This window comes from Pteronotus mesoamericanus, unplaced genomic scaffold (assembly GCF_021234165.1).
Source record: "Pteronotus mesoamericanus isolate MK-2021 breed Mesoamerican mustached bat unplaced genomic scaffold, CSHL_Meso_final contig_27, whole genome shotgun sequence".
In the NCBI taxonomy this organism is placed as follows: Eukaryota; Metazoa; Chordata; class Mammalia; order Chiroptera; family Mormoopidae; genus Pteronotus; species Pteronotus mesoamericanus.
Genome location: NW_026555115.1, coordinates 26,205,913 through 26,221,154, shown reverse-complemented (window position 1 = coordinate 26,221,154; position 15,242 = coordinate 26,205,913). Strand labels below are relative to the sequence as shown.

Below are 15,242 nucleotides of genomic sequence, written 5' to 3'. Positions count from 1 at the left end.
GTAACTCTTAAGTCAGGAAGCGTTAGGTGAGTTTCCTCCCTCTATGAGATGATCTGTTCCTACACTTCAACAGTCTGTCCTTAGCATTGACATATTGAATGTGCTAAATGAGAAGCTAAGAACCTTGTTTGTGTGTCACCTGCAGTTGTGTTTGTGATGGGAAGCAAAATGTACAAAAAAACACCTCCAGAAGGAAATGTAGTGACTCAAGTTGTCAAATGTATCTGGGTAAGTCCATGTATTGTCTACATGCCTTTTTCAATCAGAGAAAGATGCTATGCTGAGCATATAATCTTTGAAACATGGGTAGACAGTTTTCTCAATGACCACTATACATCTGTGCCTTTTGGCAAACTGTCTTCCTCTGTGCTCCTACTTAATCATTAAGTAAAAAAGAAAGATGTAATCATTTTTTTTTAGGTTGGCAAAAATCTTTTGAAATGTAGTTACACATGTTGTCAACAAGACATAAGGATAAATAAAACTATATCTGGAGTATTCTGAAATTCAGTGTCTAATTAAACCAAAAGGTTGGAATAAATTGTTTGAAGCATATGTGTTTGAGGGAAGGGATGATGAATTGGAAAAGGCAGGGGATAATTTCTTTTTTTCTCTCCTCTGATGGCTATGCTCTGCTCTAGTTTGCTGTTTCTAACCGTTTCAAGAACCGTTCTGGGCACATTCCAAAGCGACAGCACTGGCTGGACTGGGCAGCTGAGAAATACCCAGTAAGTTGAAACTTCAGAAATATCTTATGCCTCTGTAGCATCTCTCTTAATGTCCAAACTGATTCTCTCCTGCTGCATTTAATCTCTTCTCTTACTGTTCTGGGATACCTCTACTCCAAGCAAGAAAACCACGTCTAGCAATTCAGCCTATGCTTTCCCTTTCTTGCAGGAGCAGCTCATTATGGATGTAAAGGCTCTGGCCAGGGTACTATTCCTTTATATCCCATTGCCCATGTTCTGGGCTCTTTTGGAACAGCAGGTAAGAATAGTTCTTTTGAAAGCCACCCTTTTTTCCAGCCACTTCCCTCTTACAGAAAAGGGATTTCCCTCTTTGTTTTTCTTTTTTCCTCAATCCCTCCACCCACCCCCCCAGCCTCTCCTCCACCCCCAACAGCTATCTACCTGCTCTCTAACTATGAGCCTGTCTCTATTTTACTTATTAGCTCATTTTGTTCAACTCATAGACACAGACAACAGTGTGGTGATTGCTGGGGGTAGAGGGGTGGAGGAAGGTGGAGGGAGGGTATGAGGGGGATAAATGATGATGGAAGGAGACTTGACTCGGGGTGGTGAACATACAATACAGTGTATAGATGATGTGTTATAGAATTGTGCAACTGAAACCAGTATGATTTTGTTAACCGCTGTCACCTCAAGAAAGAGAGAGAGAGAGAGAGAGAGAGAGAGAGAGAGAGAGAGAGAGAGAGAGAAAGAAAGAAAGAAAAAAAGAAAAAGAAAAAGAAAGAAAGAGTGGGGAGAAAACGGATTTCTCATAATGGCATCTGTCTGCCTTAGGGCTCACGATGGACCTTACAAGCTACCAGGATGAACAGGAATTTGGTGAGTTGAAGGACTTTTCCAGGGAAGTCTGTTATTTTCTTTATAACCCATATTTAAGAGAAATTAATTTATTTGTTTTGTTTTGTTTTTGCCTGAAAACTGACTTAAGGTTACAAGACAGGTGCCTTTAGCATGAAACTTCTGAGTAGGCAAAGTAAAGAAATCAAGTATAGAAATAAAAAACAATCTTGTTAGAAATCAGGAATATAAGGACGGGAAAGGTTTAAATATATGCAAGGAAGTATTGAGAGGGTAGCAAATGAAATGCTATAGACCTGGGGTCATGGTTGGTTTCTTCCATCTAAGCCTGCCCTACACAGCAGAGACAGGTTTAATTTTGCTTGTACACAACTGGCCCCATCTCTCAGGCAAGGATCACAGCGGAGGACCTGGACATGGGGTATTCCATACATGGATATGGAAAGAATGGGAAAGCTGTAAGCATCATTTTGTCTTTTACCCATCTCTGTTCTTTGGCAAACTCACATAAAGTTCCATCTCTGCTCTCAATTATTCTACTTCCTAGATTATTGTCTTGTTTTTCTACCATCTCAGTTGTGAAGAGGATAGGGTGAAACAATGCCAGGGTCTAATTAGCAAGTCGGTTTGCAGCCTGCCAAATATAATTTTACCTTTTTTCTTCCTCTGATTGTCCAGGATTTACTATGATTATCCTCTTGTTGATCCATTGAGAACAACCTTGGAAACACTGTATCAGTGGGAATCTTCACCCTAACCATGATGGTTTGCCCTCACATTATTACCACTTAAAACTGCAGATACTAAGATTAATAAAAATACATTGACTCTATTCTCTCTGAAGTTAAGGAAAGCCTAGTACATAGAACAGAACATTCTTCCTCAGGGCATTTGCCTTCAACAAACAGAGCTTAAAGCCATTTCCAGTCTGTTCCCCAACATACCCTACAAGCATGATAGTGGCCCTGAACCAAAGACCTGATGAATTTTGATTTATGCTTACTGCCTGCTAATCACCAAGATTGTTAATTTTTCCACCTCTAAATTTAATTTATTATAATGTTTCAGGGTTTTATTGTGCTTCAGCCTGACCAAATGCAGGTAGGTTACTTCTTTATAGTCACGGGGACTTATTTTTTTCTTCAACTACACCTCTACCTTTAGTATTAGGATTTCCAACATAATTTAATGTTATTTTTCCTTGTAAACTGAAGCATGCTAAGCATAGGGATGAAAATATTCTCCTTAAGCCCCACACTTCCCTTTCACATCTTCTGTTACTCAAGTAGAGCTCCTGCCCAACTCCAGAGAAAGTGTGTTTTGAGCTCACAGGAAAAGTATAAGCATTGGACTTTTTTACCCATGGCAGAGTAGTATAATGGAAATATTGTCAAAGGAAGTGGAGGGCTTTGTTCTGTGATCAATGAAGTCATAATCTCTGTTCACTGGTGAATCCAAGTTTCTTTTTTAACCCCTTGATCAACAGATCCCAATTCTTCCTTCTCTCCTTCTTTTCTTCTGGCCATGACATTTTTCTTTGGGCTGTAGAAATGAAGAAGATAAGTGAAAATGGGAGGAAAGAACTCCCAATTGATTGACAGAAAAACAAGTTCAGAGTGAAGCTAGCTCTTTGGGATATTTGGAAACTAAGATGCTCTGCAAGTCTTGGGTGTAAAACAACTAAGAGGAATGGAATCATTTTGTACTTAGTATGACCAAAGTGTGTTTGGATGTGAGAGAGAATGCACAACATTAAATGAGCGCACATGCTCACACTTCTGATAGGAGAACACTAGTAACTAACCTTTCTTACTGTGGTGTTACAGGTTTTAAATCCCCTTCTGGTTCTTATCTTCATCCCATTGTTTGACCTTGTCATTTATCCTCTGGTCTCCAAGTGTGGAATTAACTTCTCGTAAGTGCTCATTTTGCCTGTGTTGCTCTAGACTGACTCAATCTTTGCCCACTTTGATAAAGAGCCAATGTTAGTATTTTTCTACTTAGGAATGATTTGCTTTGGTTTATCATTTCTCTGCTTCTGAACACCATCAATACCAGAAGACGGGAATTAGAACTAATAAATTCTTATCATAGGAAGTCTAAGCCATTACTGCAGACTGAACTGTGAAATGTGAAAAGGGTAGGTCTAAGCTTCATGGAAAGTCAAGAGTACATGAGAGGGGGCTCCTAAACCAATTTTTTGCTTTGTTCTTTAATGTTGCCTCTTCAAAGAAGTCTAAAGCTTTTGATGACAACTAATCTCTTTAAATCTCCTATTGTCCCTATGAAACTAGTAGTTGGACCTGGTGAGAGTGGGGATTGAATTGTCCCTATTTACTGCTTTTCTCACATAGAAGTGTTACTCTTTGTAGTTTGGCAGAAGAGGGTTTCGAGCCTCTCTAATTTTTGATTTAATAGCAATTTCCTTTTTATGACTAGTTTACCATATTCAAATGGCCTTTTGTCATTTATTCATTCATTGAGCAAATATTAGTGGCTTCAGCACCAAGTGCCATGCAAATGTAAAAGCACAAACCTTGTCCTCAAGGTTTACTGCTTAATGAGGGAGTGGAATCTGCACACAGATAATTAAATATGTTAAATGACCTAAAAAGGGAGATAAGTGCCAGGGAAGCGTAGAGCAGTCTGCTGCCAGGGTCAAGGAAAACTTCTGAAGAAGAAGAAAATGAAGTAATAATGTATAGTGCCTGGCATTTGGTAAATGTTCAATTAATCTGGCTGCATTACTATTATCTTGTTATTATGACATAATGAATAGAAAAACCATTGTAAACCAAGGTAAATGTGGGAAAGTATGGTGCATTACAAAGAACCATTCAGTGTAACTCCAGTGAAGGGAGAAAGAAGGGCGTGTGATGGGGCATTCTAGGAAATATTTTGAAAAGCAGTGGGGGCCAAATCAGTAAGATCTTCAAAGGTAGGCCTAGGGATTTGGATTTTATCCTTTAAAGTCTAAAGTTTATATATAATTGTCTCTCTCTCTCCTCTGCAGATCGCTTAAGAAAATGGCGGTTGGCATGATCCTAGCATGCCTGGCATTTGCAGTTGTGGCAGTTGTAGAGATAAAAATTAATGTGAGTTCAATAGATATTAAGCTCCATGACTGCAGGACCTTATTTCTCTCATTCACTCTTCTGATTCCCTGGGACCTAGCAGTACTTGTTTTAAAGAAGGTGCATAATAAATATTTGTGATAAATGAGTAGATACAGGGGTAGAACAGCAATGCAAAATGATGCTCATTTCCCACCTGACTGATTCAGAATATATTGTCAAGGGACTTCCAAACACTAATATTCAAGTTTTCTAGCCATTTCTTTGGAAACACAAGCTTACATGATAACTTACCAGATAGTCACACAAATATCTTTTGGCAGATTGAATACCCATTATTAGGGAATGATGTATGAAGCCACAGCTGAGTCAAAAAGCATCAAGTTTGTTACTTGGCATCTGTGCTTGATGCATTGAGCTGGTGTTTCTGCTTCAAAATGCCCTCAGAGTTTTCTAAGCCAAATGCTCTGGAAAGGGAAAAAACTGTCATCCTGACTAGATGGACTAGGCTGTCAGAGATAGGAATGAGATATGTGTTCTCTTTGTAGCCAAAAGTTTTATTGTTGGTAATTCTGACCTGTGTTCTCTGTCCTAAGGAAATGGCCCCACCCCAGGCAGGTCCCCAAGAGATTTTCCTACAAGTCTTGAATCTGGCAGATGATGAGGTGAAGGTGACAGTGCTGGGAGATGAAAACAATTCTCTGTTAACAGAGTCCATCAAATCCTTTCAGGTGAGATATGAACTTGAATGACTTAGAAACACATTCTGGTTATGCACCAAAGCAGCAGCATAAGATCATGGTTAAGAGCATGCATTCATGGAGTCAAACTGCCCCAGTCTAATTTCTGGTCCTACCACTCCCTAGCCATAAGACCCTGAACAAGTTATTTTATCTCTAAACTTCTCTAAGTTTCACCATGTATAAATGGCAATAATTTTTAAGTGAGAAGCTACTGTAAGGGTTAAGTATTACATGTAAAGTGTATAGCATAGTGTCAGGGACTAAACTCTCAGTAAGTTGTTATTTATATCATTATTTCAAACTGCCTCCTAACCATACATCCCCTGAAAAAGTTTGGCCTCTTTGTTTTCATGACTAGTACTGTGCATATTCTGAAATATTTATTTTAGAAGTAATATACCTTTGTTTTTGAAAATTGGGGAGTATGTAGAAAGATACAAAAACCATCTATAATTCCATCACCCAGAAATAATCACAGTGAGCACTTTTTATAACTGAATAAACAATCTAATTTTTAAAAAGTACTCAAACTCTGTTATTGACCTTGATTCTTTCTTTTTAAAAAAATACTTAGCTTTTATTTTTTATTTAAGATTTTATTTATTTATTCTTAAAGAGAGGGGAAGGGAGGGAGAAAGAGAGGGAGAGAAACAGCAATGTGTGGTTGCCTCTCATGTGTCCCCACTGGGGTCCTGGCCTAAAACCCAGGCATGTGCCCTGACTGGGAATTGAACTGATGGCCCTTTTGTTTGAAGGCTGGCACTCAGTCCACTAAACCACACCAGCCAGGGCCCTTGATTCTTTCTTAACATTAATTGTATCATAATCATTTTCCAATATCCTTATATAATCTTTGAGAACATGATTTTAATGGGCACATAATATTCCTATGGATATATCATAGTTCATTTAAGGATTTCCTTATAGGTATTTACATTTTATTATATGTGACCCTATGATGAATATCCTTACTCATAAATATTTATGCATTCCTCTAATACTCTGGTATATTCCTAAAAATGGGTTTACTAGCTTAAAGGGTAATGTTGAAAGTATCTGATGAAGTCACCCGCCGTGGGATGCTCTGAGATTAGGATGTCCAAGATGGGGTAGAAGTTGAGTGTGATAGCTTTTTTTCCTTCTACAGAAAATGCCACACCATTCCAAACTCCACCTGAAGACAGAAAGCCAGGATTTCCAATTCCACCTGAAATATCGCAATTTGTCTGTCTACACTGAGCATCCTGTGGAGGAGAAGAAATGGTACAGTCTGGTCATTCGAGAAAATGGGAAAAGTATTTCCAGTATGATGGTAAGTTGAGAAATGACATAGGTTCCAAATTGTTATCTGAGTGTAATGACTGGCTCATCAATGATATCTTACCAAGGATATGCCTAATGATAAGATTTTCTGATTATTGGTCCTCTGTTGTCAGCTGTAACTGATCTTTACTTTTCTCTATTTAAGGTGAAAGATGCAGAAAACATAACAACCAATGGGATGACAGCTGTGAGGTTTGGATGTCAAGGAGATCCGGGGCCACTCTGTTCTCTTGAATCTTGGGTCTCTTCTGATCTGTGGTGCTTCAGATGATGAAGCCTAACATTCCATTTGTCCTGTGCAGGGATTCTCTCTCCTAGAATGTCAGGGATATGGGTGTCAAAAGGCATTTTCTGGGACATGGAACAGATAGGCTTGCTTTCCTGTGTGGTGTTCAAAGATGACCCTGTATCCATGTATGTCTCCTATGCTCGGATGCATGTATCTCCTCTACTGAGTTTTATCCACTTATCTTGTTCTTAGGAAAATAACTCAGTACTTTCCTCTCTTTGATGACTAGGGAGAAACTTAGAAGTGAGCAAATAATCCTTCATCCTTGGTAGTTGAATATCTCTCATTACTGTGTTTTCAAAGTAAAGTGTAATTTTTATTTTAAACTTACAGAAGCATTATGGTATAATAAACATAGTACATTTGGATTCCAAAGACTTAGTTGTGAATTCAGATAGGGCTCAAGGTCTTGTCAGACAGCCTGGGACAGTTACAGAGATGGAGGAATAAAGAGGTCATTTGCTTTCTGTGGCAGGGATCTGATGTGAAATAGACAGGTGCACATGCCTATGGCCATCAAGATTAAATGGTTGCTGTTAAAAGTTTATAGGACCCCTTTGGTTGGGAGACTATAGGAACCCCGAGAAGGGGTAAAAGGGGAAATTTCTAGATCAGTGCAGGGTTATCTATAGTCCAAGAATCAACTTTAAGGATTCTAGAGGAACTTTTCATCTTATCCCATGGGCCAGAGATAAAGGCAACAGCTATAAAAATAGAAATGTATCAAAAACCAATACTGAAGGAACAATTTAGGGGCCTGATTCAAAAGACTAGAAAGGTAATTTTAGAAGTGTCCAGGATTGCCTGTAGACTCCAAAACAATGATAACTCAACCTGTTATGGGCTGGGAGTCTGAGTTTGCATAAGTTAACTCAAACTTCATTTATAAGAGGATAAAGTATCAGTTTTATATAAATACTGGTATATATTTATATGTACATAATCATTTTTCTTAATGGAGTTTCTGTTGGTGAATCTCACCATTATAAGAGGGAAAGAAATTGGGTGCACCAAGCTGGGTTAGTGAGGAAGCTCAGATTGCCGTGGGCTATCATGATAATGTGAATCCCAGCTAGAGATCAGTGTGAGGGTATGGCAGATAGAAAGCCACTACCTCAGGAAGGAGAAAGGTAGGGACCGCTAAGACTACTGACTACTTTTTACATTTGAGTTGATTCATTCATTCAGTTAACAATATACATGATGTACCTCTTAGGTACCAGGCACTGTTCTAGGCACTGGTATATAGTGGTAAACAGAACAGAAAAGGCCCCTACCCTTTTATTATGTGTCCTTGTTTGGGAAGGTTTGTCTGATCTGTAACAATGTCTCTATCCTTAGGTTTGTTAACACTTTACATAAAGAGGTCAACATCAACCTGGGTAGAGATATCTCCCTCACTGTTGGTGAAGACTATGGTGTGTCAGCTTACAAAACTGTGCAAATAGGAGAGTAAGAACATTCATTACACTTTGGATATTTTATTTTATTAACAATGTTTTAAATGCTTGCATATAGGTGGGGGTGTATCAAGATAGTACATATACCTTGGCTAATTTTGAGTATATTCAGACTCCAGCCCTCTTTCAACCCTTGCCTCCTTCCCTCAGTCTCACCTTTCTCTACACAGATATATTGAGATCATGATTGCTGTGAAGGTAATACTGTGTAGTTCATAAGGCACGTCTCTGGGAGGTATGCAAAGTTTATTGTGGACTCCCACTCCTGTCCTTTGGTACTACCAATTGGCACATCAGTACTTCAAGCTTATCCTTTTGGGTTCACAGTTTTATCCTAAGAACAATTCATAAGACTTACATGAGAAGACTTATGGCCTAGAGTCCACAAAAGATGATTTGTGCCTTCTTTATTCAGATTTAAGTTTAAAAAAATACCTAACAGATGGTGAAGGGGTCAGAAAAGCCTGGCATGAAAATAATTGACTCTTTGAGACTCTTCTCGTAAAGAGCAATGGTGGCATCAAAGCCTGACTCACCATCATTAAAGAAATGAGATCTTTCCCCTGATAATGGGAGGGCTTTTCTAAGCTACAAAGTTTATTCTAATCTAAACTTTTCCTATTTCAGATATCCTGAGGTGCATTGTAGAACAGAAGATACAGACTTTTCACTCAATTTGGGTCTACTAGATTTCGGTGCAGCTTATCTGTTTGTTATTACTAATGTAAGTAGTTCATGGCCACCCCTGCACTCTCCTTCCATATATCTGTATCCATATCTATGTCTATTCTGGAATCCAAAGAAGACTTTGTGGCAAGACAGGATCACATACTTATTTCTAATGTGAGATGATATATTCTTGTGACTTTAGAAAGCCTACTGTGGTCTCCATAGACAGGAGAAAACATTGGCAGGAGGCACAGGGTCTAGGGGAATGGAAGACAATTTATCTTGAGTCATTGCTTTGAGGTAACATGATTGCCTTCAGTCTCATTATGGCCCTAAGAAAGCAAAGATTATTTATGTCTTTCTGACTGACTCCACATGCAAGTCATGAAGGCTCGAAGTCCAAGATCAAGGTATTGGCAGGGTTGCATCCTTAAGAGGGCTGTACAGAAGATTTTTCCATACCTTTCCTCTAGTTTCTAGTGGTTTTCTGTAAATAGCTGGTGTTGGTAGGTGTGTAGATGAATAATCCCAATCTCTGCCTTTATTTTTACAAGGATGCTTGTCCATACAGGGAGAATTCCATGTCCACATTTCTCTTTTTTAAAGAGGACACAAATCATATTGAAATAGGGTCCACCCTAATGACCTCATTCTAACTTGACTAATCATTCTGAAGCAACCCTATTTCCAAATAAGGTCACATTATCATGTATTAGGTGCTCAAACTTCATTCAACAAAGGAGTTTTAGGGGGACACAAGCATACCCATAATGCTTGCATTCCTGGTTTTACTCCATTTTTTGTTTGTTTTGTTTCTCACATGCTGCTCAAGACAGAGACCATATATATTGTTTCTGAATGCCAGGATCCAATAAGCATCTAGAGTCGAGTCATAAATTAGAGGCTTGGGGGCCCAGTTCTTCCATATCCTGGTTTGTTTGGTCTGCACAGTATTAATGACAACAATTATTATTAATTGCCAATATTTAAAATTCAAGAGATTTTACCTAAGAAGCTAAATTCATAACATTTCTTAAAAACAGTATCAGAAAGATTTTATAACAAGAATTACCATGTTAGTTGGCTGTGCTGTAATGGCTGTATCTGTTAGATGGGGCCTGTGCTATCCAGTAAACCACAGACCCCTAATTTCCATTCAGCCAGCCACATTTACTTACCTGCCTATGGGTATTTGAGTATGAGAAGTTGATTTAGAAGCTAGGGTCTTTTTTCTCAAGCTGAGAAGACTCAATTATTGTATATGCCCAATATCGACTAAAGCAAAATTTACCTTACTATTTTGAACCCAATGGCCCTTTGACTCAGAGAATTAACCACACTTGGACATCAAAAACTTTTTATTTCAAGGACTTTTAAAAAAATTGTTATTATTCAAATACATTTGTCTCCATTTACCCACCACCACCTTCCCTTGCCCTTCCCACACCCACCTCCCTCCCTCAATCCCTCCCCAGCTTGGTTCCATCCATGTTTCCTTTACGCATGTTCCTTATTTCAAGGACTTTTCACTTTGACTTTAACTGCCACTTTTTCTCATTGTATATCCAGGTATTACACCTACGATCTAGGAATGGTTTTATTCTAAGAAATGTATATAATTTAAAAAATTCTATTCAATTTATAACAAACATTAGTGGATATAATTTATATAAAATCAATCATAGCTAAAAACCTACATATAATAAAAGTAGTTTTAGAGACAAAAAATTGTAGAATCATGTATATTTGGTAACATTCATAACAAATTTGACCTAAAAAATTTCTTTTGACCAAAATTTTACAGAAAAATTGCTTCTTTTTGAAAATTTCATTGTGTGAGGTTTAAGTTAAAAAAAAAATAATGGCCAGTAAAAAGAATTCAAAATAGCAGGTGGGCCCTGAACAGACTGGCTCAGTTGGTTTGGCACTGTCCCGCAAAGTACAAGGTCACCAGTTCAACTGCCAATCAGGGCACGTGCCTGGGTTGTGGGTTTGGTCCATGGGTGGGGCATGAACAAGAGGTAACTGATAGATGTCTCTCTCTCACATCAATGTTTCTCTCCCATTCTTTCTCCCTCCCTTCCCCTCTCTCTAAAAATAAATAAAATTGAAAAAAAAGTAAGAAATAGTAGGTGGTATTTAATGTGGGGTTTTTAAAAACTGATCAACAAAATTTTCAATATAAGGGCTATCAAGAAAATCATTCCTTCTAATTAAATTTTAGTAAAATAAAATATTTAATGGAAAATGTTAAAAAAAAATCTAATTGTACTTATACAGGACAAGGAATTAAACTATCCTCAAGAACATGTTTTCTGAAAATTCATTGTGTTTGTATAATTCAGATGCCATTTTATATTTAAAATGTTGGTTTGGATCAAAATGCCCAATTGGACGAAATGGTGGGAATCCAAAGTATAATATCAAAATACACTGCCACTTAAGGACTCTGTCGACAATGGTATGTGAAGTCAGGCACATGAGTGCAGTGTTAAAGAAAGGCATTTCAAAAAACTGAAGTTGCATAGAAACTGGTCCTTCTCTTGAGGGTAGCAAATGGATAAAAATACAAAGAGGGGATGGATAAAAAAAATCATAGAATGCTGTAGGTAAGGAATAGTTACTTGAGGCTACTGACAAACCTATTTCTCTTTGCCCTCACAAAGATCACCAATCAGGGTCCTCAGGCCTGGAAGACAGAAGACATTCCAGCCAACAAAATATCCATTGCATGGCAGCTGCCACAATATATGCTGGTTTCAGCTGGGGAGGTCATGTTCTCGGTCACAGGACTTGAGTTTTCTTATTCTCAGGTAGGTCTTTGCAAGTGGAAAGTGAAGATGGACATACTGCTGCAGGGGTGTCCAACCTTTTGGCATTTCTGGGCCACACTGGAAGAAGAAGAGTTATCTTGGGCCACACATTAAATACACTAAAAAAAAAATCTCATAATGTTTTAAATAAATTTATTATTTTGTGTTGGGCTGCTTTCGTAACCATCCTTGGTCACATGCAGCCTGTGGGCTGTGGGTTAGACACCCCTGGTAGAGGATGGTGAATTTTAACCCTGGCACTGCCTTAAATGGGTATATGTCCTATCCAAGAACTTCACATATTCTGGACTTAGATTCCCTATGAATGACCCTGAACAGAGTCATCTTGTTTCCCAGGATCATGGAAGTGTAGAGTAGTAGCCCATGGTATTTGATATCTAGGAAAGAGTACTCAAAAGTTAAAAATAAGGGCTGTGGAGTCAAACTGCCTATGTTCAAATTTTGGCTGCACAACTTATATAATCCCAGGCAAGTGAAATTTTATTTCTATAATGCTATTTTTCTTTACACATAAAGAACACTAACAGAACTAATTTCTTAGGGTTATAATGAAGATTATATAAGATAATGAATTAAAATATTTGATTAAGAGCTCCATTCTGTTATTACTGTGAACATTATCAACACCCCCCTGAATCAATGTGATAGCTGAATTCAGGGGTTAAAGTCTAAATCTGGAAACTTTTGTGGAAGAATTATTCTAGATAGAGGCATGGGGCATGAGGATGGTGCAGGCATTTTATTTACTTACAAACTTGTGTTCTCTCTAGGCTCCCTCCAGCATGAAGTCGGTACTCCAGGCAGCCTGGCTGCTGACAATTGGAGTTGGGAATTTCATTGTGCTTGCTGTGGCACAGTTCAGTGGCCTGGTACAGGTATTGATCTGAGAGAAACAGGAGCTTCTGTCTATCCAAGGTTTCCCCTTCAAAGTCCTCTTCTTCCTCCTCCCCCATCCCTTTGCCTCCCACATTCCTCATGTGAGATGAGTTAGACGCACACAGACTTTGCCAGAAACACAGATATATGAAGTGTCAGTAATGGCCACCATATGCCCATGTGAGGAAAGATCAGTGAATCCAGTCTTCTTCTAGCAAATCCTGCCTAAGTGGTGAGCCTGGGTCAGTCTGCCTCCCAGTTCTCATCCTTTGAAGATCTTCAGTGTCAGGTTTCTCCATTTGTTTTCTTATATTTATTTCTTCCTGCAGTGGGCTGAATTTATTTTGTTTTCCTGTCTTCTGCTGCTGGTTTTCCTGATCTTCTCCATCATGGCCTACTACTATGTTCCTATAAAGTCAGAGGATATTCAGGAACCAGAAGATAAACAGATTCCCCATATCCAAGAGGATATAATCAATCTGGAGACCAATAACACAAAGCTGTAATGACTCCCAAGACTCTGCCCAGCCCTAAATTCCTGACCCTGGTCTTGGTCATCACTGAATTTCAATTTTTTTTTTCCTCCTCTTTGGCTAGCAGGGAGAGGTAGCATCATATCTGAGCTGATCTCCTCTACTTTTCTCCCATGATAGGGGGAGTTTTGGAATTTGAAGTACATTAAAGAGCAAGGCCCCTGAGGCTCTATGTCTTCTCATCTATCATTGAACTCAGTAAACCTGTATAGTGTTTGCGAAGCTGGCCTGGTGTCTCCAAATGGCCATGAAAACACAAAAGTATAATTGAGATTAGTCTCTGTGGACATGCAAAATTATGTGAGAATTCCTTTACCTGCTATTTAGAACTAATGACCCCACTTGCTGAGGTGCCGATTTAGGGGCAAAATTGCAGAATAACAGAGAAATGGTAGTTCATGTTTCTTCATAAGCAATGTAATTGAATATTCATAAGGACCTCAAGAATTGGTATATGTGGTGTGATCTTGTCCAGGGGCTGGCTTATCAGCTACCCAAGTTTGAGAAAACCTTAGTAAACTTTCAGTACAGAATGACACTTTATTAACACAATAGAAGATACATCTTTGTTAAAATTATAGTATATTATCTACTATCCAAAACACCTCCTTCTCAGGGCTGACAGATCCTTGGAAATCAACTTAAAGATAGTAAACATTGGTAAATATGGTTCTGGAAAACAGAAATGGCTATAAAGGTAGAAATCATGATGGATCCTTCTGCAGTACACTTCTCAGGGACTCCAATGTTTTAACCCTGGTTTATGCCTTCCTATGGACAGCTGTGTGCACACTAACTATAATTTTGAAACCCTGTCTTTTCAATGTTTCTGGGCCAGCCTCTTCTCATTATTATATTGTCTCTTGCATATTGCAACAAATAGTTAATAACAGCAATATTTTTATGAATCCATCTTCCTTTTTTATTATTACTCCCCTCAGGCCTCAAATAAGTGGCTCCATTTTGATGACTTTTCTTGTTTGACTTTCCTCACAATTTTTAAATGCCATTTCTTCATTTAGGCTTGGGAATTTCTTGCCATTTAAAAAAAGTTATATTAATACTCTAGGTTTGAGTCTCTAAAATGGTGATGCTCAATGGAGGGGCATGGTTTCATATGAGGATCTTATCACAATATTGTGGAGGGGGGAGAACATGAGGGTATTTTTGTTTGTTTGTTTCTGTGTTCATGCAAAAAGTCCTCACCTTTTTTAACCATGCATGCAATAAAAGAACCCTTGGACAGGCATTGGAATAACCTTGCACACAATAAATGAATCCTTGGACAGACATAGTAATGTCATTACAATATATTGCTGGGAAAAAAGTTCAGAACCACTGTACTACAGGGCCTCATTTTCATTGGTTTTGCTCCATTATTCTTATTTAGAACTGTGTTGAGTCTCACACTGTAAACATAACAAGTAAGAAAGGGTGCTCCTGTTTCCCAAATATTATATACTTTAGTTTTAGTGACCTAGGTTTCAGAAATACTGAAGTGACAGCAGCACCCTCCAGTTTCCTCAGATACCTTGATGTGAACCAGAGCAGCTGGAACTCAATCTGCTCAATGAAGTATTGTTTGAAGGGATGTTAACAGTGCTCTGTGAATAAAGGTTTTTATGGACAAGCAAATCTTGGGAATGGGGCATATTATATCTTCTTAACATTTGTATATTAAAGGTTCTTAAAAATCCTGCAATAAAAACACAAGACACTTTGTATAGCCTAACGTGGTATAGTGTTCGGCAAAACACTACTTTGGGAAAACTGGTAGGCAATCCTACTTATGCAGAACTAAAGCTTCTTCTCCAAAACTTCCTACCACACTGGTTCTTTCCTTTCTAGCTAATAAGGATAAGCATAACCCCCTCTTTGATGTGGCAGACTAGTT

At 38.4% G+C, this 15,242-nt stretch overlaps 1 protein-coding gene across 1 annotated transcript in view; it reads left to right on the top strand.

Annotated features, from left to right (window-relative positions):
- Positions 1-13,728, top strand: part of SLC15A2 (solute carrier family 15 member 2) — a 30,204-nt gene extending 16,476 nt beyond the window's left edge. The window contains exons 8-22 of the mRNA XM_054575222.1: positions 146-228; positions 642-728; positions 898-987; positions 1,524-1,568; positions 2,616-2,648; positions 3,374-3,462; positions 4,561-4,642; positions 5,218-5,352; positions 6,512-6,676; positions 6,833-6,879; positions 8,318-8,428; positions 9,064-9,160; positions 11,772-11,918; positions 12,710-12,814; positions 13,145-13,728. Coding sequence (XP_054431197.1) covers positions 146-228; positions 642-728; positions 898-987; positions 1,524-1,568; positions 2,616-2,648; positions 3,374-3,462; positions 4,561-4,642; positions 5,218-5,352; positions 6,512-6,676; positions 6,833-6,879; positions 8,318-8,428; positions 9,064-9,160; positions 11,772-11,918; positions 12,710-12,814; positions 13,145-13,321 — 1,493 coding nt within the window. The 3' untranslated portion in view covers positions 13,322-13,728. The remainder of the gene's footprint in view (positions 1-145; positions 229-641; positions 729-897; positions 988-1,523; positions 1,569-2,615; positions 2,649-3,373; positions 3,463-4,560; positions 4,643-5,217; positions 5,353-6,511; positions 6,677-6,832; positions 6,880-8,317; positions 8,429-9,063; positions 9,161-11,771; positions 11,919-12,709; positions 12,815-13,144) is intronic.
- Positions 13,729-15,242: the final 1,514 nt, after the last annotated feature.